The sequence below is a fragment of the Crinia signifera genome, chromosome 9, assembly GCF_055691185.1.
Source record: "Crinia signifera chromosome 9, ASM5569118v1, whole genome shotgun sequence".
NCBI lineage: Eukaryota > Metazoa > Chordata > Amphibia > Anura > Myobatrachidae > Crinia > Crinia signifera.
The window spans coordinates 119,828,241-119,853,405 of NC_139225.1; the positions used below are offsets into that span (position 1 = coordinate 119,828,241).

General features: G+C 42.6%; 1 protein-coding gene across 6 annotated transcripts in view; it reads left to right on the forward strand.

The window, feature by feature from the left end:
- LRCH2 (leucine rich repeats and calponin homology domain containing 2) overlaps positions 1 to 17,833 on the forward strand; it is a 140,365-nt gene extending 122,532 nt beyond the window's left edge. For 4 of the 6 annotated variants that reach the window (XM_083159598.1, XM_083159601.1, XM_083159599.1 and 1 more), the window contains 2 exons: positions 11,007 to 11,084; positions 11,585 to 17,832. In XM_083159598.1, coding sequence (XP_083015724.1) covers positions 11,007 to 11,084; positions 11,585 to 11,704 — 198 coding nt within the window. In that variant the 3' untranslated portion in view covers positions 11,705 to 17,832. Of the gene's footprint in view, positions 1 to 11,006; positions 11,085 to 11,584 lie in introns of all 6 variants that reach the window. The other 2 variants (XM_083159600.1, XM_083159602.1) reach the window with 1 other exon arrangement.
- The last annotated feature ends 7,332 nt before the right edge of the window (positions 17,834 to 25,165 follow it).

Here is a 25,165-nt window from a genome sequence, read left to right on the forward strand (position 1 = left end):
TAAAAAAAAATTTAAAAAAGTCCAGCTCTCTGAACCCTGCTGAATTAAATTGTATTCCTGGATTCCCTGTGAACTCAGGGACCTGGGGTACGTAGTTTTCAGGGGTTGTCCATGTGGGGTCAGAGGACTCGACTACTGCAGTGGGAGTCCTGCGTTGCCTCCTCGGGGGTTCATCAGAGTCACTAGATGATGAAGAGGATGACAAACGGAAATTTGTCTCATCCTCGCTAGCAGACTCAGTTTCAGAGGCCAGAAACGCGTATGCCTCCTCGGCAGTATATGTTCGTTGGGCCATAGTTTTATTGGTGTATTTATGAGGTGCTTCAACACGTGTGGGGTTTTGTAGCACTGACAATGTGCAAATGCACTGCAAAAATTATGGTGTGCGAATGCACTGAAAAATTATGGGGTACAAATGCACTGAAAAATTATGGTGTACAAGTAACGCACAGAAAAAATTATGGGGTACAAATGCACCGAAAAATTATGGGGTACGAATAACGCACAGAAAAAATTATGGGGTACAAATGCACCGAAAAATTATGGGGTACGAGTAACGCACAGAAAAAATTATGGGGTACAAATGCACAGAAAAATTATGGGGTACGAGTAACGCACAGAAAAAATTATGGGGTACAAATGCACCGAAAAATTATGGGGTACGAATAACGCACAGAAAAATTATGGTGTACGGATAAGGTACAGAAAAATTATACGGATCACAACACACAAAATTAGGTGGTGACTACAGGGAGGGTGATCCCAGCACAGATGACTACAGGGAGGGTGATATAGGCAGGGGTTACCACAGGGAGGGTGATCCCTGCACAGATGACCACAGGGAGGGTGATATAGGCAGGGGTGACCACAGGGAGGGTGATCCCTGCACAGATGACCACAGGGAGGGTGATATAGGCAGGGGTATTGTGGTGATCAGCGCAATTTTACACAGCCTAAACTCTGCCACAGCTCTGACACAGCTTCTCCTTCCAAGGCTCTAACACAGTGAGAGGGTTAGAGCCCGGGAAGAGAAGCAAAACACCCCTTTTACAATAGAAAGGCTGTGATTGGTGTAATCAGGACTGACTGACCAATCACAGCGATCGGCGGGGCGGGACCACTCTGATTGGTCCGCGGGCGCACTGACACGATCGGCTGCTGTTGATGACAGCAGCCATCTATACTATGTCGCCTTGTCACTTGACAAGGCGACATGACACAGCGGGGACGTACCTGTACGGCAAGGTGCGCGAACTACCCCGCTGCCGTGACGTACAGGTACGTCCGCGGGCGGGAAGGGGTTAAGCTTCCTTATTATTTAGATGTAATGGTACTATTCGTGTATCTGTTGTACCCAAGAACAATCACATGTGTCATGGTCTCTATTTCATGTGTAATTTCTCTATCATCCATAAGGGATACTGAGGATTCACTTAGTACTATGGGGTATAGATGGGGTCCAAAGACCTAAATGACTACAGCCCAACTGCTCTGACATCAGTGGCCATGAAGTACTCAGAAGACTGGTACTGAGGCGCCTGAGAGAAGTGACCAACCCCCATCTAGACCCTTTAGAGTTTGCCTACCGTGCGAACAGAAGTGTTGAGGACACAGTAAATCAAGGGCTACACTACATCCTGCAGCACCTAGATCGCCCTGGCACCTACACGAGAGTCCTATTCATCGACTTCAACTTGGCGTTCAACACAATCTCCCCCTGTATCCTGCAGCCCAAACTTCTTGCCCTAGGAGTCCCAGAACCAACATGCTTTTGGATTGTGAACTTCCTAACAGCTAGGGAACAGATGGTGAAAGCAGGAGCCTGCACGTACTCCTCACTCATGATCAGCACTGGTGCACCCCAGTGATGTGTCCTCTGTCCTCTGCTCTTCTCCCTCTACACCAGGCATGTCCAACCTGTGGCCCTCCAGATGTGCTAAAACTACACATCCCAGCATGCATTGCCATCATTCTAGCATTCCCTAATAGCCAAATTGTGGCAAGGCATGCTGGGATGTGTAGTTTTAGCACATCTGGAGGGCCGCAGGTTGGACATGCCTGCTCTACACCAATGACTGCTCCTTGGCTGAGCAGCCAGTAAAAATCATAACATTTGCAGACGACACCACAGTCATTGGCCTAATTGAGGAATGGGATGAGACCGCATACAGAAGGGAGGTGGAGAGGCTAACCAAATTGTATGCCACAAGCAACCTTGACCTGAACCCCACCAAGACAGTTGAAATGGTGGTAGACTTCATAAGGAAACTGAACACACTGGCCCCATTATTCATCTCCAACAGCTTGGTGCCACAGGTCGAGAGCTTCAAATTCCTAGGGACAAAAATAGCCCTCAACCTCAAATGGGGCCCCAACATAAACACTACCATCAAGAAGGCCCAGCAGGGGCTATTCTCCCTGAGACAACTCAGGAAATTCGACATCCCACAAGAACTCATGCGTATCTTCTACATGACAATTGTGTAATCATCCTATGCTCCTCAATCACAATTTGGTACGGAGGGGCACACAAGTCCGACAAACGCAAACTGCAAAGGGTGGTGAGGACAGCAGAGAAGATCATTGGCACCAGCAATGAATGCCTCCGTCTCACGCCTGTCATAAAGTCAGGGCTGCTGGATGACTCACACCATTCGCTCATGGGCGGGTAAAGTTCAGGAAGGCTTGGCGGGTAGAAAGACCCTGGTTAAACACATTCAGGATACCACGTGTGTCCTTTATGATACCCTTTTTAAGGAGGTCAACGTCATTAATTCCAGGAACTCCACTATGGCGGTCTCAGCATGCAGATCCTTATGGCTGCATATGTGGATGGCCATTACCTTTGTAAACACTGTTGCTGAATCCAAAAAGTGCATAGAGGCACTTCCTTTTTACGGGGGGAGTGGTAATTTGGAGGGCAATTGGACATTTGGATTTCTAAAGCCACGGCTGGAAAATTCACCTTCCTCCACTCAGGAACTCCGCCTGTCAGGCCGTCCTTTCAGAACCCCCCTCTTCCAGTCCTTTCGTGGGGGCAGGTTTTGGAGTAAGCCCAGGGGTGCTTCCAATGCCGCCAGGGGCGGTAGGGGGATAACAGCGTAGATCCACCGTGGCCAGCTCTCAGGAGCAAAGTACTTGCTCTGCCTCCTCCAAATACGCCATACCTCAGTCCCTGGGGGAACTAGAGGTGGGGGCACGGTTGGGTTCCTCTGTCATGTCTGGCGTCTTTCCTGACAGGATTCATGGATACGGAATGTCGTTTCCCTGGGATACAAACTGGAGTTCAGCACTGGTCTGCCTCACAGATTTTCAAGTCATGTCTGTCAATCAGGCGATTCAGGTGCAGTCCGACAATGCTGTGGCTGCAGCGTATGTCAATCGCCAAGGAGGGACAAAAAGCAGAGCCTGCATGCAGGAGGTCTCCACAATGCTCCTCTGGGCAGAAAAGCATGCAAGGGCCATATCAGCCATTTTTATTCCAGGCGCGGATAACTGGGAGACAGACTTTCTCAGTCGCCACGACCTACACCCGGGAGAGTGTAGTCTCCACCCACAGGTGTTCAAGCTAATCTCAGACCGGGGGGTTGTCCGGACATAGATCTGATGTTGTCCCGGGTCAACAAGAAGCTGCAGCTTTACTGTGCCAGGACCAGGGACCCTGAGGCAGCGGTGGACACACTTTCAACGCCTTGGTCATACCAGCTGGTATACTTATTCCCTCCAATTCCGTTGCTGTTCCTAGTACTGCGGGATCAGGAGGGAGAGGGTGCAAGCAATTCTGATTGCCCGGACTGGCCTCAAATGGCGTGGTACGCTGATCTTCTGGGCATGTTGGTGGACGAACCTTGGCCTCTTCTGCTGAGAACGGACTTCAGCAAGGGCCATTTATTTATCCGGACTTACGATGGCTTCTTTTGTCAGATTGGAGGTTGAGCGACTGATCTTAGCCAAGATGGGTATTCTGGGAAACTTTAATCCCTACCATGATTCCGCCTAGAAAGCCAGTTACATCCAGACACGATCATCGTATGTAGGAGATATTTGTCATGGTATGAAGGGAGACTTTGTTTTCCTCCGGTTTCTGCAGGCTGGAGTTGAAATGGGGCTCCATAAAGGTGCAGATATCAGCCTTGTCCATATTCTTTCAGAAGAAGTTGGCCCTGATTCCGGAGTTAAGACTATTTTACAAGTTGTTCTGCACATACTGTACAGCCTCCTTTTGTAACGGCCACGGCACCATGGGACCTGTCTGTTGTATTGACCTTTTTGCAGTCCACCTGATTTGAGCCATTGGACTCCGTTGAGGATAAATTAATTACGTGGAAAGTGGTCATGCTTGTGACCTTGGCTAGACGGGTATCCAAATTGGGGGCTTTGTCATGTAAGTTCCCCTGTCTGAAGTTTTTCGAGGACAGAGCAGATTTCAGAACTCGACTCGCAGTTTTTGACAAAGATGGTTTTCAGATATTGTCCGTGCTTTTAAGGATTTTTCTTAAAAGGACGGCTGGGACTAGGAAGTCTGACTCTGACTTGTATGACACACTCACAAAAGGGGTTGTCCTGCTTCGAAGCAGTCTATTGCTTGCTGGATACGATTGACTATTCAGCAAGCTTATTCTTTGGCAGCTTTGCCTGAATTCTGTTAAGGTCCACTCGACTAGATCTGTGGGCTCCTCCTGGATAGCTGCCCATGGAGTCTCGGCCATTCAACTCTGCCAAGCTGCTACTTGGTCTGGGAAGAACACATTTGTTAAGTTCTGTAGGTTTCATACCCTGGCCAAAGAGGATACTCAGTTTGGCAGGTGGTGTCTCACAACTTTCTGGTCCATTCTGAAGCATTGGGACATACCCATATTACTAAGTGAATCCCCAGTATCCCTTATGGATGATAGAGAAAATTGGATTTTATATACCTACCTGTAAATCCTTTTCTCTCAGTCAATAAGGGACAACCCTTTATTGTTTTCAGTTATGAATGGTGTGTTGGTTCGTTTGTCTCACCTCTTGTGTCTTTTAGATTCCTTCTCTCAAGTATGCCTTCCTCCTTTGGGCACAGTTTTACCTAGACTGAGCTGTGGGAGGGGGCACAGAAGGGAGGAGCTAGCACACCCTGTTTTTGAAGTTTTATGTTCACAGGCTCCTTTTGGACTCCATCTATACCCCATAGTTCTAAGTGAATCCTCAGTATCCCTTATGGACTCTGAGAAACACTAGGTTAGTGCAGGTAGGCCCCTGCTTCCTGTAGCTGCCATTAGACTGCGCCTCATATCTGTGCAGACCCACAGGGGTACAGGACCCACCCCCTTTTCTAGGAATCTTGTGCCCCTGAAATATACATTGCTTAAATTATACTGCACAGGACTGTACTGTATTTTCTTTAGGGCTTTGCTGTTCATCTGGTACATTATCATGCATTCATTAGTAGTATTTACTAAATACATATATTTACAAAGGTTCCCAGACAAGGAGTACTCTAAGTTGTAAGATGGCATTTAAAAGGTCAAACATTTAAGGTGTAGTGATCAGATTTCTGTGTCTTAGTGGTACATCAGTACATGAAATTCCTTGCTGACTTGTTGAAGCGTCTGGTGATCTTTTCATGGAAACGGGATGAATTTGGTGCATTTGCCTCTGCTTTCTGTTATATTATCTTACCTCTAGTTACATTATTAGCATCCAGTATTGTCATAAATTCCTTTTTGTGTTGTGCGTGCCCCCCCCTCCAATGTGAAAGATGCAGGCAGTCACAACTAACATACTTCTAAATAAAAATGGGTTTTCACGATATCTGTGTAGACTACTCCTGGCCTGTAAATTGTCTGTACAGTACAATTGTCTGTACATATAGTATGTGCAGGTCATTCTTAATTTGCTTTGTGTAATTCTAAAACATAGACTATTTTATGGTGGAACATGAAACGGTTAATGCTTATATTCTTGCTACACAATGTTAAATTTGAAGTTCCAGAAAGTTCCGGAACGCGGCGAATGTACAACGAATCCTGAACAGGATTCTCTGCACATGCCGAAAAAAGAAATTTAATTACTGCCCTTTGTCTGATTTCAGGTTAAGTGAATGCTTGTGAATTGGCTTTAGCGTCTTCACAGAACCTCAAAGTTTACTTGTGTGGGTTTTATTTTTGTAGCCTTCTCAATGCTTTCGGATCCTCCATTATTACAATTTCCAGACAAGTGTATGTTTTAGTAAACCTCCTCCGCTCTCCTCCTGATTTTGAGTTTTATGGCCGTTATCATTTTCTTTCCGTTTTTTTTTTTTCATCCTTTTCTTTTCTTTTTTTTTAAAGATCGCCTCTGCTATATTTGCATTCTTTTCATCCTATTGAGTTTTTAGAGACTAGAAATAAAATATGAGCATCATCATTTGTGATTCTCTTCCTCTTTGTAGATCTTTTGCTGTGTCCAGTGGCATGATCTCATTAAAAAAGCAATTTAAACTGTAGTATATGATGTGCATAATTTATACACTACAATACACTGTGGTGCTTTCATATTACTTGCATTGTCAGTTTGCAAAATAAATACTTTAGCCTTCCTATATTCTGTAGTACCTCACATATTTATGGCTAATATCCATTATAACGAGACTCCTTTTTTCTGTGATTTTGTAAAAGGCTGGTTGAGGTGTCATCAGCGTTTAATTCTCCCACTGCACAGATTTGTTTATCGATCTCTGGTGTTTTGTTTCAATCCAGTACCTTGAGTATATTACACAGAGACAGACTGCGGCATTTTAAAAAGCTAAGATGCAAAGACAAAAGGTGGCACTGTATACATAGCCTGTAGCTGTTGCTGTTCTCCAAAACACGTCATCTTACTTCCGGTCAATCTGCAGCATCATTGGGATCACCTTATTCTTTTGCCCAACCAGCAATCCCCTGGGAGCTACCCATGCTGCCCTCAGACGGATAAACGACGAAAGGCCTCCTAACAGTGGAAGCAGACTATCACGGCAGCTAAATCAAAGCCTTGCTGACCCTGCACTTTGCAACAGCTGACACATAAGCATTCATCTAACCCATGCTATATGATATGGGTGGAGGAAGCAGCGACATTAATACTACATGCATTAGTCAGAGCCCCGGAGACATTACACAACCCAAAGACGCTCTGCATTCCTGTCCGCACACTACTCCTCCGCTACTCCTTACTATAAGGACATGCATACTACTCACTTCCACCCCACTCATAAGTACTGTGGATATTTTAAATAACGGTGCTGCTGCTATGAATACTCTTCTCATCCTTGGGGGGGGGGGTATTTATGAGTGGAGGGGATACTCCTAAATAAAAAAAGCCTAATCAAGGAGTATGGGAGAGAATAAAGGGTACTTGTTTCCTAGCACGGCCACACCGATTTACATCGGGGTGGTTGTGTCGGAAAAATCGGGTCGATCGCATCGCATGCGATTTGGTCGCATGCGATGCGACCGACCGATTTTGGACCCGATTTTTTTTTTTTTTTTAATGAAATGTAAATCGGGTCCCTGGGACCCGTTTTTACATTGAATTCAATGTAAAAATATTCCCAACCCCCCCAAATTTAACGGCGTACACCGCACCCCACGATAGACGCCAACCCGAAGCGTGGCGAGCGCAGCAAGCCTGCGAGGGGCGGCGGTGCGCGTCCTCCGACCTTTTCATTCCCCTACTATCCACGTCGGCGTGGAGTTGAGAATAGAATAGTGTGGCGAGCGCAGCGAGCCACCGAGCCCGAAGCGTGGCGAGCGCAGCGAGCCCCGCGAGGGGTTGCGGATACCTTCACAGGTAAACGCGTCCCTTCGCGGACTTCACAGGTGTCCGCGTCGCCACGGACACCTGTGAAGCCCGCGAGGGGACGCGTATAACTGTGAAGGTATCCGCGTCCCCTCGCGGGGCTCGCTGCGCTCGCCACGCTTCGGGCTCGGTGGCTCGCTGCGCTCGCCACACTATTCTATTCTCAACTCCACGCCGACGTGGATAGTAGGGGAATGAAAAGGTCGGAGGACGCGCACCGCCGCCCCTCGCGGGCTCGCTGCGCTCGCCACGCTTCGGGTTGGTGTCTATCGTGGGGTGACGACGGGGACATCTATAATGTGAAATGGGTCATATTGGCCCATTTCACATTTTTCACATTTTTTCACTATTTCAATGTCAAAAAATATTTTAACATTGAACCCGATGGAAAAATCGGGGGCATCGCGTCGTGACCATTGTTAATGGTCCCGACCGACGCGATGCCCCCGATATTTTACCTTTCCCGACACGATTTCAATGTTAAAATATTTTTTAACATTGAAGCCTATGGGGAAATCGCGGGCATCGCGTTGGTCGCATCGGGACCATTGTTAACGGTCCCGACCGACGCGATGCCCCCGATATTTTATCCTAGCCGGCCAAATGGACCTGATTTCAAAGGAAATCGGGTCCATCGGGGGTAATCGTGTACCTTAAGTTAAGGTACACGATTACTCCCGATTGTGGCCGTGCTAGGAAACAAGTACCGAATAAAGGTTGGTAACTGCTGATTTAGATGACTAAATATACTTCTGTTTTCATCATTGGGATCTCCCTTAACCGTAAAAAGAATGTATAAACATCCTAGAAACTTTGAGCGCTTGCATTGTCGACATGCTAGTAGCTGTGCTTACCATTTTGCAGAGGTTAAAAAAAATACAATTTAATGACTCTCTTGTATACACAAAAACTCCACAGCGTTGTGTAGAGGGAGTAAAAATAGCTATGGTCAGAGTGGACTGTAGTGGATAGGTGGGTTTTGGATATGTTTTTTTGGATATGTTTAAGGATTGGTGATGGGAGAAGACTGTCCATGCCTGGAAGCAAGTTCTGGGAGTGGAAATCAGCATGGAACTTTCCTTTTTTAAGTTGTGAGAGATTTGTGGTTACCAGAGAGAGAGCGTGAGGGAGAGGAGTTGGCGAAGGCGCTCCCCACTGGGCGTGTTTTTTATGGAGAGCGCTCCCTTTAAAAAAAAACACCACTTGCTCCTTGGGTCCGGGCAGCGCTGCTGCACTGCCAATCAGCGGCTGCCCGGACCTGCGCCTGCCGCCTCCCTGTCCCCGGCAGCCGGCTTGTCATAAGCCGGCGCCGGGGACTTCACACACAACCCGGAGGGAAGGAGGAGGGAGCCGGAGCCGCCGCAGAGGGGAGGGAGCCGGGCAGCGCTGAAGCTGCCTGAGTTCAGTGATTGAACTCAGCAGTGCTGCCCGGCTGTAAACCGTGGCAATCCTGAGAATTTTCCGGGCTTGCCAGACTGGGCACTGAGGCACAGCCCGGAAAATTCTCGGGATTGCCACTGGTGGGGTTAATAAAGACCTGAAGCTTGCGTTGAATTGTGGAGGGAAAGCACTAGTTCAGTGGTAGCCAACTCCAATCCTCGAGAGCTACAGTTCACATTTTCTAGATCACCTAGCTGGGGCACAGGTGCACTCATTACTGACTGACACATTATAAATGATCCACAGGTGGAGCTAATTACTTCACTTATGATTCTGTGAGGAGACCTGGAAAATGTGAACTGTTGATAGCTCTCGAGGACTGGATTTGGCTATCCCTGCTCTAGTTAGTGTAGCGCTTTGCATAGTAGCGGGGCAGGGAGCAGACCATTGGCTTTGCCATGGCATTTAGGACCGTGTTTAGAGCAGAGATATATAGGTGAGGGCAAAACCACGTACTATGAGATTGCAATAGTCAAGGTGGGAGAGGAGTTTGAGAAAAAGATAAGTAAGGGAAAGATGATGAGCTTATTGTTGTACAGTACATACAACACACATACATGCCACATGGGTGTCTGATGGGTTTTAAATGCACCCCTGCCTTATTGATTTGAATCTGTGTGTCCAGTTCTCCATCTACGTACAGTGTCCGTTGTTCTCATCCCTTTGTAGCAACGTGTACATATAGAGATTTTAATATATTAACATTTTAGGGGTTTGTTTCTATAGAGAATATCATTGTTAATGTCTATTCGTATGTAAAAATGAAGTTCTACAGAGAACTAATGTATTCCCTCAATCAGAATTTTGAATAAATGTTCAAATAAATTAAATCAACATTACAATATGTTTAATTGGCATCCAGTTGTAGTACTGCAGGTGTTGTTTTTTGTGCTGATTAGCTATTGTTTCCTATATGGGTGGTTAGGGTTTTAACTCTGCACCACATCCATGTCAATGGGAATCCTGTTTTTCTTATCCAGTGCTGACTAAATAAGTTATGACTTGGCACTGCACATGCTATTAGTTTTGTACATTATAGTGTTCTAGGGCAGGGTGCTGACCACCAGGCAGGGCACTTTTTTCAATCAGGAGGGCACATTTTATATTCAAAATTAACATTAGAAAGATTAGGCCCGTTAAACATTGTCATACTCTGCTATGCCCTGATGGCATACCCCATTACACAAGATGGCACACACTGAAAGTTCTCAGCAGCATGTCAGCGGGGTGGGGAACAGGGTGAATTTTGAGGTTCAGCACCCTGCTAAATAATCTTAGAGGGAACTGAGGATGAGTTCAGTTAAACCTGGTAATTAACCAGGTTTGATAAAAGTTGGTAGCCTCAAGGTTTAAAGCCCAGGGCTATTTAATTTGAGCCCTTTTTAACTCACCAGGTAAATTACCTTGTTATCAGACTTTAACACACAGAACGCGTGATAAGTTCCTGGACTTATGTGTTACCGCTGACAACAAGCTATTTATTGGATATTTCCTTTCAGACACGAGAATAAATTCCTGTTAGGTGGCTGCCTGTGGTCTGCCACCGGGGACTAACTGAATAGCATTGGCGGATCAGTTAGGCCATGCTTCTGTAGATTACCATGGCTGAATTTCCCCCTATACAGTATCTTCTGTTGTCTGAAAAGAACAACTGGTGTACATGGTTAACCTTGGTGATCACCTTATCGTGCTCACTATTTTCTGGAATGTTATTAATGTTATAAGTATATATCCAGCACATTTCATATGGTCAACTTATTGTTTTCCAGCCTAAACTCAGCATGGCAAAGTGCAGGCGCAATGTTGAAAACTTCCTTGAGGCATGCAAGAAGCTTGGCGTTCCACATGTGAGTATTAATATTCATAGTATTTTTGCTCTTATTTCCTCCACCACAGGAATACAGTGCCACATGTGTGTTTAATGCCGCTTTTAGACTTAAGAGCCGGGTCTAGCAGTTGGCAAATTCCTGGGTCTCATCCCTGTGACCCTGGTCGGGAACAGTGTTAAGCCTCGAGTTGTTTTCCTTTCCACACATGCAGAAATCTTGTGTTGATTCTTGTGCTATTGTGAAAAGGGGGGAATATTATCAAGGGGAGAACTTGTTGGGTTTCATGCAGTGTGATAACCTTCTAGAATACTTGTTATTAAACGATAAGTGTTGCATCATTGGTTAGTTGTGTACCATAACGTTAGATCTTTTTGGTACGATTTACCATCATCCACATTCTGTAGTACAGTATTGCATTTTTATTGTATCCTTCTACTTAGGGGGTCTGTTTATTTGTATGTTTTTGTCTTCTCGCTATTAAATGTTACACTGACGAATATGTTTGTTTTGTCTTCCAGGACCGACTCTGTTTGCCGCATCACATCTTAGAAGAAAGGGGTTTGGTGAAAGTTGGCGTCACAATACAGGCACTGTTAGAACTACCCTTACTGAGGGCATCACAGCTTTCTTCAGTGTAAACCACCATGAAAGCCTGCAGCAACCACGGACGTTCTTGCGACTTAATGTCCCATTTGTGGACTCGCCACTGAGACTTCTTTCTCTAAACTCTTGTTAGCCCTAAAAGGGAACTGTGCACAGATACTGTTTTCACACATTTTAGAGAATTACAGTACTACTCCCCCATTTTTTTCCCCCAACATCTCATTTTTAGAACTGTTGAAACTGTAAATTACCACTGACCGCATATGTATATTTTTGATTTCTGCCTGTGCGTTTGGGAATATTGCAGAATTCATAAACGTACTGTTTTAGAAAGATATATAGCTGTTCTTTTTATTTGTTTTATTAGTTACATTTATCATGTAACAGAATATTGGAACCGTGTATAATCCATGCTTAGTGCTTGTAGTTTATTTTTAACCAGTGAAATCAGTTTTAATAACGATCCGTTTGAGGTCTTTGATTATTTATTGCACTTATGATAATTTATATACTTTTTGGCATCTTCAGTATTTTAATTTTGTTTTCAGTGACTGCTACAAAATGAAACTGACCTTATTTCTCTGGATTTTATATATGTATATATTTGTAATTTTTTTAAGTATTATTTTTATAGTCTGAGTTGGTGCCAAAATACCTTTTTTCAGTTTTTAGACTGTTTACATGTGAAGTGCCTGTGTAACTGACCTTTATAGAATCAGAATTTCTGCGACGTGAATTGAGGCTTTGATGTCCGTTTTGTAATGTCAAGAAATTAACAGGGTTTCACATATTTGGAATTTTCCTTTTGTATTATGTTACTTTTTGTTGTGGTTATGTTGCTTACTGAGCACTGGATTTCAACTGTAAATAATATTTGAGTTTTGAGGGGGGGTTTACATAGGAAATTGAGGTTAGCTAGGGAAAACCAACTATACTTTAATACAGATGTAATCACTGGAAAAGAGATTGTTTTGCAATGGGTAGCTAGAATGATTTTATGCATTCATTGTTTCAGATTGTTTCAGATTGTGTCAGTTGTATGTTTTCAAAATGGGGCCTGCACCCTTGTATGACATCCCTGAATCTGAAAAAGTTTACTATATCATTGACTTGTTTGAATAACTTTTTGTTTTTCAACAGTTCATATAAAATTACTCGTAGCTATAACAGCATTTTATATTGGTGAACATTTTTGATTACCACTTTAAAATTGCTTCAGAGCAGGAGCATGAGAAGCGATTGTGACTTCTTATTGGCCCATTTGCTCACTCCTCAAAACACGTCGCCTAGTTTTCAGACAAATGGCTGTTTGGATCGAGCTTCCTGGGCTCTGGGGTGGAGGTGGAACTACAGTATAATGCAGTGGTCAACTTCCATTGTTTATGCGTATCAGTGTTGCCAAGTATGTTGTAGAACAGATCTATCTACATTTGTGTACCAAGCTAAAGATCTACTTGGTTACTATTTTGGGTAATGACTGTTGAACTTTAATACACATCATGATCATATTAGCTATTTTATATGTGTTTTACATTTAAATTGACCACACTGAACATGTTACTGAGCCTTCACTTATATGAGCCTTTTGCACTTTAAAGTAGAAATTTTCATGCAGATTAGTGGAAGTGTTTTGCAGCTGTTCCTTGCGCCGCTTTCTGGCTTCATGTCAGGGTTAGAGGGTGGTTTTCAGTATCTGCGGAATGTTAAGTAATGTTTTAAATAGCAAAAATGTCAATTGTACCAGTGGCCTGAAAAGTGTTCACTTTTGTGACTGATTCAGATGTGTAAGATGTTACACAAAAGCCTCCAATTTGCATAGGAATTATTTTAAAGGTGTATGACCTTGCAATCTAGTAACAAATGTGATCTACTGCTAATTGGTGATTAGTGTTTATAGTAACACTTAATTTTTTGCCTGGACTGTGTTATGAAGCTGGATTAGAACGCTGAAATTTTTTATTTTTTTTAATATAAATCAAACTTGATTAATGCCTCCTGCGGTTACATTATTACTGGCTACATATCACACTTCCATGTCCAGTTACTTATGCTGGACACACACCTAATTACTATTATTATTTCCGGACAACTATTTGGCTGGTTTGAATGAACATATGGCAATGTATTGGAGAAAACACCGGAAAACTATCATGCAGAATAGTTGAATACATTCGTGTGATTGAACCAGTTTGGCTGAGTGACTTTTTGTCTGTCTGTTTTCTGGAATTCGGATTTAATAGCTGATTTTTAGGTGTGTGGCCAGCTGTAGCCACTCAGGCCCCTGACAACAGCTTTCCTCTCTTCCTTCCAATCAGTGGTTATAGTCCAACAAATACAAAGTGCATAACCCTTTCCTCCCCACCTACTCTTCAAAGTGTTTAATTATGCTTCAAGTGCTGTTTTTATGTGATTGCAGCGATCAATCGCATGAAAAGCGTCCACATCGCCTGTGATTGACAGCAGGTCTGATGCGATGCACAGTACCGTGCACATCGCATTGGAGCCTGCAAGTCACACTGGCTGCAGAAGTGATCTGTTGGATCGTATCTGAGCCGGGCAGGCTTGGCTGGGATTGCTTATGATATACATTATCATATGCAATCCTGACGTCCAGGAAGGTTCCAGGCGGCTTAAAAGGGGATTGTGGGTGACTTTTCTGTTTAGGGAAGTCCCCCAGTGTGTGGGGGCCTAATGTATTCACAAATTGAGTAATTGCCTCCTCACTCCTACACTAGCCTTTAAATTCCTCGACAAGCCCTCTGATCACGTATGTGCTCAAAAACTATCCTATACGGACATATTCTCTGTGTGCCACCCCTTAAAGGCTGGCCCCTGCATGCCACTCAGACCTGACATTCTCAACCGCGCATTCCCCCATGCTCCAACTTATAGCAGAATATATGTAGGGCCCACCTGTTGCTTATGACTGATAAAGTTCAGACTTCTATCTGTGACCGCACATCCGGAGAACAATGTATCTTTTGTGTAAATACTTTAATGGTATTGATGCAACGTAACCAACTGAGACGTAAATTGGACTGTTAACTTGTCATGGGGCATTACACTAGCAGAAGAACCCCAATAGGGCACCTGGAGCAAATATATACTGTATTTAGGGTGTAACAATGCTAATGAGACTAGGCACGTGTTCATGCATACGCCGCACTGTTTTTAGTTCACAAGCCCAGCCATAACCACTGGTATGGCCACTTACACCTACTCTACCAGTGTAAGAGGTCCCTTTTCAACTAGGACTCAGGACATGGCCACAAATCCTTTAACTCCCATGAAACTCTCATGGGCTACGCGCCCATGAGACTCCTGATACTACCATGAGACAAATGAGATACGTCTGACCCCCGAATCACCTGGAGATACTCCGATGCATCTCAGTGGTACAGCTCATGTGCAGTTTGTTAAAGGTTACAAGATGCGGAACTGCATGTAACTCTGAATCAGACTTCCAACTAACAATATGCATGTTCATTGAAAGCATGTCCTGCAGATTATATCCCTGCTCTGTGCCAGAAACCCTGAAAGCAGTAGGGCAGCAATGACGGACCTGTGTAAATAATTGTAACAAGCCTTTCTACAGTATATACCGCAAGTTATATATTTCAAATCTGTCTAACCACTGATACCGGAAGGTGGAGGCTCTCGTAGAAAAATAAGCGCATCCAGATCTTTAACACTTCATCATGGGCTGGATAAGTGCAGAGTAATAAACTACTACCAACCAGCTCCTGTTATTTCTCACACACATCCTGTATACTGGTAAGGAGCTGATTGGCTGCTTCTTTATCACGAATATTTGTTATATAGTATATATTTTTGAGAAGAATAAATACAATAGTATTGAGACATGTTTGGTATTTTGACAGCTCATTAATACATTAGTGTTCTGTGCTTAAATGACAATATTTCTAAAGCCATATTGAGAATTTCATTGCCAATGTTGACGTTTTTTTCCTACTACCTCTTAACAAACTGATGCTACACAGTATTCAGCCAATCGTTAGGTGATCAATTGTTTCTGTTATTATTATTATTATTATTATTACTACTTCTCCTTAGTAACTGGACCATATGATTTTATTGGTGTTTTGTGATAGACTTTGCAGTCTATTGCTCTTAATATTAAATACTGAGGCAGATGTATTAAGCCTAGTGAAGTGATAAAGTGGAAGGTGGTAACACAGAAGCCAATCAGCTCCTGACATTTCTCAAACCCTGCCTCTTACCTTGCCAGTCAGGAGCTGATTGGCCGGTTTGTAACCACCTTTATGACTTCACCAGGCTTATAATACATCTGCCCGGGTGCTCTTTAGCACCGAAGGCAATATGTATGGTTCTAGACAAGGTTATTTATTTTACATATTATTGACCTAGGAAAACTGGAACAGATAAACCTTATTAGTAGTCTGCCTACATTGTAAAGGAATGTGCAGCTTCGGACAATTCAAAATAACCTGTGCTGAGATCTAGTGTAAAAGATCCTATTCAGCATACTTTGTCATCTCAGCAGAATTAATTTGTGATTGCTACTATGTAATTCTCATTACGCTAATCAGTGGCAAAACTATTTCGTGCTTCAATGGGTAAAGTTGATTCTGACACACAAGTGCTGTGAATTCTGTTTTATTTCTTCCTTAGCCAATGCATTTTGAACCAGTCTCCTACTTGCTCCATTAACTTGTAGCAATACCGCACTATTTGTTTTTTTAAATAAATAGTTTTCTTGATGTGAATATAAAAAGTGCAAATGCAATGTTTTCAGCCTGCTCACAAGGAACCATTTTTCTGGATGATTCACAATTTAACTTAATAGAAAAGCACAACAAATAGGAGCCAGACAGTGTTGAGAATATTGTGACTTATTTTCCATGCGGAAAACATTCACTTTCATCGTGTTAGATTTTATTTGGTAGAACTGCAATGCATGAAAATCCCAGTGTAAAAGAACACCTGTGGCACCATGCATTGTCTTGTATAATATCTGTACACTCCACTATGGCCAATAATCTGCCAACCTGTTTACTTAAGAAAATAACTTTATCCGTATCCATGTGTTCTAGTACAAAGGGGTGAAAGCGCAGAGCACGTATTTGGTTAAGCATATTATTATTTGAATCTGTAATACCGCCTTTGATTAAAACACATGGTGGTTTTACTCCTTATTTTTCTTGAAGCGGGAATCGCACACTAACTCCTTTTCAAAATATCTCCATTCTCAGCATTTCCTGTGATGGCATGGGGAAAGAATTTACGTTCAGGCCTTCTCAAACCCCTCCACTCGCTACACAGCAATTACAGGATTGCTGCTTTAACAAGTAGAGCTGTTTGCGTGAAATATGTACATTTTATTTTATATAGAGAAAAACAGCATAAGTTGTAAAAAAAAATAGCACTGCAAGTTATGGAGAAAAATATACATTGACATTTCGGAAAGCCCAATGCTCTTTCTGAAGCAGCTTGAGATGGGGCAGTTGGTTTTTCTGAAAATATTTTCAAATACTGGTGTACACTTTGGTTTATTGATCACTATTTGGAGGGCCGTTTCCATAACTTTTACAGCATCAACTATATCCTGGCATCCTTGTGAATTGTTGGACACTGCGGTGCCCATTTACTCTATATATTGTTCAACTTTGAGAGTGAAACCAAATAAAGTGTTTTTTTTTTTTTTTTTTTTTTGTGTGTGTGTAATTGGCACAGATGTGATCGAAAATAAATGCAGCGTGATGTCATCATGCCCTTAACAATGAATTGTACACATTAAGAACTGCATATCAAGCCAGATGATGCTTCTAGAGTAGCAGACAGACCTGTTGCATTACAGTCTCAGATTGTGTCTGCAAAAAAACATATTTTCTTCCTTTGTTCTATCATTCTTTTTTGTGTTTCCTGAATTTGCCTATGGGTCATTTTGATTATTTCTTTGTATGTAAATATTTGTAATACTACTGGCAATGAGTATGTAAGTAAATTTTGAACTATGTTTTCATTTCTGGAAAATACTTTTTCGTGAATGCTTCCAAATTTTCTATGTTGTTAACGGATTTTGTTTTTTCTCAAGTGTAAATAGCTCCATTTTTAATTGATTTTGCATGGATGACTTGACTAAAAAATAAGATTGTATATATTAATAAAATGCAAACCATTTCATTTTACAACGTTTTGGTATTTTTTTCATCTTTAATAATGAAATCACTGTGGGGCAGATGTATTAAAGCTTTCAAAAGAGATAACGAGAGGGTGATAAAGAGTGGTAAATGCCCAGCCAATCATTACCTAGCTGTCATTCTTCAAACAGAGCCTATAGCATGACAGTTGGGGGCTGATTTTCTGGACTTTTATCACCCTCTTGTTTATTTCTTATTAAGGCTTAATACTTCTGCCCCAGTATTTGGTAATACTCAAACATTTTTGAATACTTTTTTAGAGAAATACAAAGCTTTCCAGTGAAATATTTGCTTCATTCTGTACATTACTACACTTATGTTGTGAAATCTTCTGGATACATTTTGCAATTACATTAGTACATAGTAGAATGAATGACACCTTTTTATTGCTGTAATGAGAAGGGCCCTTTGTAACCTCCCTCCTCTTCTTTTTTTACCTACTTCCATCCACCTTATTTTCTCACGTTTATCACACACTGCAGTCTTAAGCTGGGTACACACTAACTCTCATTTTTGCGTATTATATGCATGATCACTATATAAGTAATGATATTATTGAGCATGTCGGCTTGTTAAATCTGCCTGTATCAGCCACGGCTGCGTGTTCAGGTGACGTCACTGAGTGATATAACATTTTCTTTACGTGTTTTCTCTCTAAATTGTTCATCTGGCGAGATAAATCGTATAGTGGGGTGATTTCTGATTCATTCAGACAGGACCGAATTCGGCTCCGTTCCGATGTTTTGGGCTCTGCGGATGAGCAGTTTCACTTTGTGAATGGCTTTTGTGACTTGCATAGTCGCCAAGCCGTTTGCAAGTGGCGGGCTGGGGACAGGTGGTGAGGAAGGAGGTCGCCCATGGGAATCCCCATGCAAATGCTGGCCATTCCCATAGGTACGGGGCATGGCAATGTGTGCCGGGGCTGGGCAGCTGACATCACAGGACGTCAACCGCCCAACCCGTCTTCGTCCCGGCAATCACAAATCAAGTCAGTTCCCACTGGCTTCTATTTGCGAAGCCAGGAGAAATCATTTGACGGTTGCTGATCATTGAATCATTTCTTCTGCAGTGGAGACATTGCGAACGAATGTGTCTGTCTGTTACGCATCCCCTTGCATGTAAACGAGGGATTCGGTGGCGGCAGGGTGGAGGACATTCGGACGGGCTGTGGGTGGTGTATCTAGTGCTCGGTAAACTGCGATCTTCGCAGGTTACGGAGCCAACCAGAATCACCTCAAGTGTGTACCCAGCTTTAGGATTTTAAGTTGTAAAAAAAAAAAAATTGTTTTATAAAGTAGACAACGTCCGGTTAAGAATTGCATCATTATTTTCATATGTAACCTTTTAAGAACAGAAAATAGTGCAAATACAAACTATACAAAAAAAAAATAATTATAAATTATTGTGTCGCCACAGTTAGGTTGGCCAATACTGGGGCATTTTTTCATAATGACTGATTTGGGGATTGAAAAATGCTCTCCCATCTCCAAGTCAGCCGCATCGCAGTTTTAATTACACAGGGCTGGCCGGTGGTGGCAGGCAGCAGCAGGATCCAGAGTATTGCAGTAGGGGGAGAGGAGCGGGCTGCGCTGACGTCGCGTCACGCTGTGCAGAGCCACACAGCCAGGAGCAGGGTGCTCAGAGCTGCCAGGCATTCAGCGATTTTGGGCCCAATTCTCAGGATTTTTGCCAATCCCAATCCCTGGGTTGGCCACCCAATCCGAAATATGCCATGCTAGATCTTCAATTTCAAGTCTTTCTGTGAGTCTACAGTAACATAGCTCCTATATTCTATGTCATCAGGACTCATCTGTAGATCCAATGGAAAGTAACCTTGGCAATGCATGAAGGCCTATGCACGTATTTTACTTATCTTGGGTTATTTCCCCCAAGATACCTTGATGGTGACCATATAAATTTATAACTTCCTAAATTTCTATAAGCCATTTAAAAAAAAAAAAAAATTTAATGAGCACTTACATTGTTTTTATATTTTTCATTTCTCAATCGCTGTTCTTTAATTAAAGATCTTTACCTTAATATTTACATGGTGTTAATATATCTTCATTTATACATTAGGGCGCTAGGGGGTCTAGTTTAAGTATCTAGTTTATAAATTGTCACCTTAAGATCAATGGCGTTGTACCTGGGTTTTATATCTTCAAAGGATATTATTTGTGAATTGACTCATAGAATTTGATGGCGGATCAGAACCATTTGGCCCATCTAGTCTGCCCCTTTTTTTTATCCTCTTCTCTCCTGAACCGGTAAATCTATTCAGATCACAATTGCAGACTATCAGCAGCTGTTTGCAATGACCTATTGGTAGGTCATTTCAATCTACTATGGTCATTGGATTTAAGTAATGTGTGTTTTTATATCTTATCAGTGATTTATTGCATAGTCAAAACTTTAAAAAATGGTTATTGTGGTTTTATATCTTTGTCAAGAACTTCTAGTGAACTGATTTGTTAGATTTAATTAATACATTTTTGCTGGAATTGGAATGTTGTTGGGTAAACATGTGTTTCTCTAGCAAAATGTGTATTCAATGCATTCAGTGTAGGTTAGGACACCAGGGTTTCTAGTGTATAAATTGTCAGATTAAAATTAATTGAAGAGTTACAGTATATGGGCATTAAACTGAAGGCAACAAACCAGGCAACAAACCAACATTACTACTGAAGCACTGCAATACAAGCACAAATCTCTCTCCTCACCTCTGCCATGAGCACACGAGCACCAGGCCCACCACCCCTCCGGCTGAGAACATCATTTAATATATTAGAATGCACTTACAATAAAAAAGATATAAACAGCATGAAATTTAAATTCTGTGGCAAACAGCTGACAGGCTCCCACTGTCCTCAGAGGAAGGATCTATATGATTTGAACCGTGTTAAGTATGGTTCTGTTTTAAACTTTAAACCCATGCTTGATTAAGTCCTGCAATAACGGTTGCAGAGTGGCAGCAGACTCAGTGATTTTTAGTCTGCTGCCATGTAGTGGGTGGAAGGGGTGGCGACCATCTACATTTGTATAAAAAGAGGTGTTTCATCTCTGTCTAGGGGGAGGGAAGATTTTGTTACCACCGTAAGGACAATTTCTGTCCAGTGTGAGCTATTCCTTGCCCAATGGTAGGAGAGCGATCCAATTACTATAAGCAATATCTTATAGAAATATAGTGCATATCTCACCGTATGTACTCACTTTAAGTCTTGACTATCCACAGACAGGACTGGACTGACCATCTGGTCTCTCAGGTAATGCCAGAGGGGGCGATGACCTGGTGGGCTAGTCCGGACACAGATTGTGCGGATAGTCATGCAAAGCTTCCAGGGTCTCTAACTGGGAGATAGACGTTTTTTGGGTCCACACTGGCCTGGTCACCCCTGTGGACAGCTTAATTGGTCGGTTTTGGGATGAAAATTGTGATATTATTAGATGGTCAAAAATGACATTCCCTTAACTGTATGGTGGTGTTCAGAGATATAAACTACTTTTGAGGTAAGAAGACTCTCTTGTTGGGGCACACTTAGATTGCTTTCAGGGTTTGTAACTACTGTACATTGTGATATCATGCTCCCGTAAACAAAATTTTAAATCCAACTTTATGAGAAAGGTAACAATGATGTGATGTTTGCATACTGCTAAGAAATACTGTTATAGTGGGTACACACGGTGCGATTTTGCTTGCGATTCGTTCTGGGATGGTACTCAAAATGCATCCGATTTGACTACAGAGTACAGATCTGTACTATATAGTCTTGCCTGCTAAGACTATTTTGCTATTTAATTTACATTGGGATCGAATGGAGAAAAATGATTCGATGCCCATTCGATTTTCTATTTGATTTTCTATTCGATTTTGCTTCTATAAGGAAAATCGAATAGAAAAATTATGCATATCTCACCGTGTGTACCCTCTTTTACAAAGGAGTAAATTGGTCTCAAATTCTTTTGCTAGACTGGCAGCAGAGAAATATGATATTTACTCTGTCTAATGAGTTTTGAGAAACATGACTGAAATTTGTACCAAAGATAAATGACCTGTGATGGTATATAAGGTATTAAAAGTTCAACCATAAACAATTTAATCTCAATCCGGATCTGAGGATCTTGCGCAATCCCAGCCATAAACGAACCTAAACAATTTAACACACTTTTTAAATCAGGATAAGATTGGGATCATTACAGCTGTGCCACTGGTTGGCGGCCTGTTTCTTGTCCTCTATCTGTTTGTCTGAATGTCTTTATGTTAATTTACTTGTTTAGTGTTTAATGGAAACAATTAAAAGTTATATTTTACATTTTGTTACGGGAGCATGATATCACAATGTAGTTACAAACCCTGAAAGTGCCCAGACAGAGAGAAGCTGGCCACATGGTCAGCTGTAAATCATGGAATTTCTATTTTACAAATGTATGCAATATTTGTACTTTTATATATACATGAAGATATTGTCACGTATAGTGTTTTGGTCCTACGTGTCTGCATGACATTAGCCTCACCTCCTCCACTTCTCATAAAGGCCCTTGAACATTTTCAGCTCCAGGCCCATGAGGCATTTAATTGGACCCTGATACTGCAAACAGCATGGGGGATAGTATAGATCACGGGTCTTCAAACTGTGGCCCTCCAGATGTTGTGAAACTACAAATCCCAGCATGCCTTGCCACAGTTTTAACACTCCCTTATAGCAAAACTGTGGCAAGGCATGCTGGGATTTGTAGTTTCACAACATCTGGAGGGCCACAGTTTGAAGACCCATGGTATAGATCTTGGCAGTGGCACTGGTGATAATGAGTATACTCTGAAAGATGCTCTGTGACCTGCGGATGAGAAATTATTTGAAAGACCGGGCTAGACAAACAGTTTTCACACAAAAAATACCAGTTCTTCTTATGACCGTACAATCACAAATAAGTACTGTATTTGATTATATACATACAGCAAAATCACATCTATTTATATAAAAGACTAAATACTCCTCACCTCGGAGGTGAAGTACCGCCACCACTAGGGGCCACTCAGACCAAATTACACCTTCACAGAAAATGAGAGCAAAATGATCTGTTTCAAACTTGCTGGTTTTGTACAGAAGAAACTGTGAAGACAGAGATTGGAGGTAGGAACAGATAGGGACTAAGCTGTTATTTTTTATGGGTTTTAACTATATTATAAATCAGTGTTGCATAATCTTAAAAGAAACCCCCTCATGGACATTCCATCCTTCTCCAACATTCCCACCAATTAATGTGAAACGAAGGTCCTTTAGGACATATATCAATCTGGAATGCTGCCATACAATAGTGTCAGGATGCAGAGATTAGTAGTACAATGGATTTATTTATGTAGCAGAACATTTGGATGTCATTACAGTTCTTTGGAAATGTTTTGTCTGTGAGTAGTGTAACATTTGATAAATCCATTATTCCTGAGTTGTAAGGTTGGCAGAGGAATTTTAGTGGGGCTTGTTAAGATATGTTTAAGATGAACTAGACTTTGTATTATACTTTTGATAGTAAATACTATTTTGTTAAAATAGTTGGTTTTAATATCTATACTTCTTCTGCAGAATTAATATACATTCTTTTTAACCTTAGCAGAGTTTCAGATTACTACCCCTCTTTCCAGCAACATATAACTTCACTAAGAGACTGGGCAAAGAGGTGGATGGGTACCACTGCCACACCCTTACTTGCTGCTGCCATACCAGGGGTTTCAGTGGCACTCCTTGTCACACCGGACAGACAGGCAGGGTGAACGATGGTGGGGATTGCCTATACGATCTGTATCAGCTGAGCCCATGTCCTGGAGCCCTAGGCAGCTGCCAACTAGTTGTCAGCCCTAAATGTCCCTCCTACATAAACACTCTGGACTTGGGTATTATCACAGCGCCCATCGCATCGCATACCACTAATTAAGGTATGCGATGGACCCGATTTCAGCCTTTTCCCGGGCTGAGTATACAATTTTAAAATCGGGTCACATCGCATGTCATTACAATGGCATGCGACGCGATTTCCCATTGAGTCCCATGTTAAATGGCACCCCCAGACCCGATTTTTAATTTTATACCCACCCTGATGGGTAATAAATATGTAAAATGCCACGCTTCGGGCTCGGTGGCTCTCTGCGCTCGCCACACTTTATAAAATAATCTCCACGCCAACGTGGATAGTGGAGGTATGAAAAGGTCGGAGGACGCGTACCGCCGCCCCTTGCGGGCTCGCTGTGCTCGCCACGCTTTGGGTTGGCGTTCATAGTGGGGTGGCGTTAACAATGGGGGGCATTTCATATACTCATGACCCATGAGGGTGGGTATACAATTAAAAATCGGGTCTGGGGGGGGCATTTAACATGATAATAAGGCATCTGGGTGCCTGTACAATTAGAAATCGGGTAAAATCGCGTCGCATCGCATGCGATGCGATTTTTCATCGTACAATGCCCTGCGATGGAAATCGGGGGCGCCTTGATAATACACAAGCACCACACTCTGAAATTAAATTCTGCCCTGTCAGTGGAATGTACTTCACTGCTCAACCAAAGAAGTGCATAGGGCCTTATTCTAGTTCACTCTTTCTGACAGAATCCTTCCTTAGATGGACAAAACCATGTGCACTGCAGGTGGGGCAGGTGTAACTTGTGCAGAGAGAATTAGATTTGGGTGGGGTTTTACTTCAAAGTGAGATCTATATTGCAGTGTAAAAATAAAGCAGCCAGTATTTAGCCAGCACAGAAACAAAATAACTCACCAAAATCTAATTCTCTCTGCACATTTTACATCTGCCCCCCTGCAGTGCACATGGTTTTGTGTCCATCTAAGACGGATTTTGTCAGAAAGAGTGAACTAGAATAAGTCCCATAGTGTGTTCACAGTGCAAGTATCTTAATGTCTCTGCACATGTTATATCAGCCCCACCTGCAGTGCAGCATGGTTTTGCCCAGTTGCAGGCTTTAGTGCTTTTTTAACAAAGCTGAATCAGGCCCATTGTACATTTTCTATAAAGCTGATGCAGCCCTGGCGATTATGGGTCCACAGCGTACATGTGTGAGCCTTCCGTGACCAGTACGAGCAGTACGTATGGTGTAATGGTTACTGCCTCACACCATGGCCCTAACTGTGCGGAGTTTGTATATTCTCCCCGTACCGCCTCAGACCATGGGCATAACGATGAGGTTTGAATATTTGTTTGTAGTTTGTATATTCTCCCCGTATTCGAAGGCCGGCATTTTTTGGTGGCACTCCAGCATTTACTAGGAGTGCCACACAAAAAAGTAGGCGGACCAGGCTGTTGGGAGAGAGG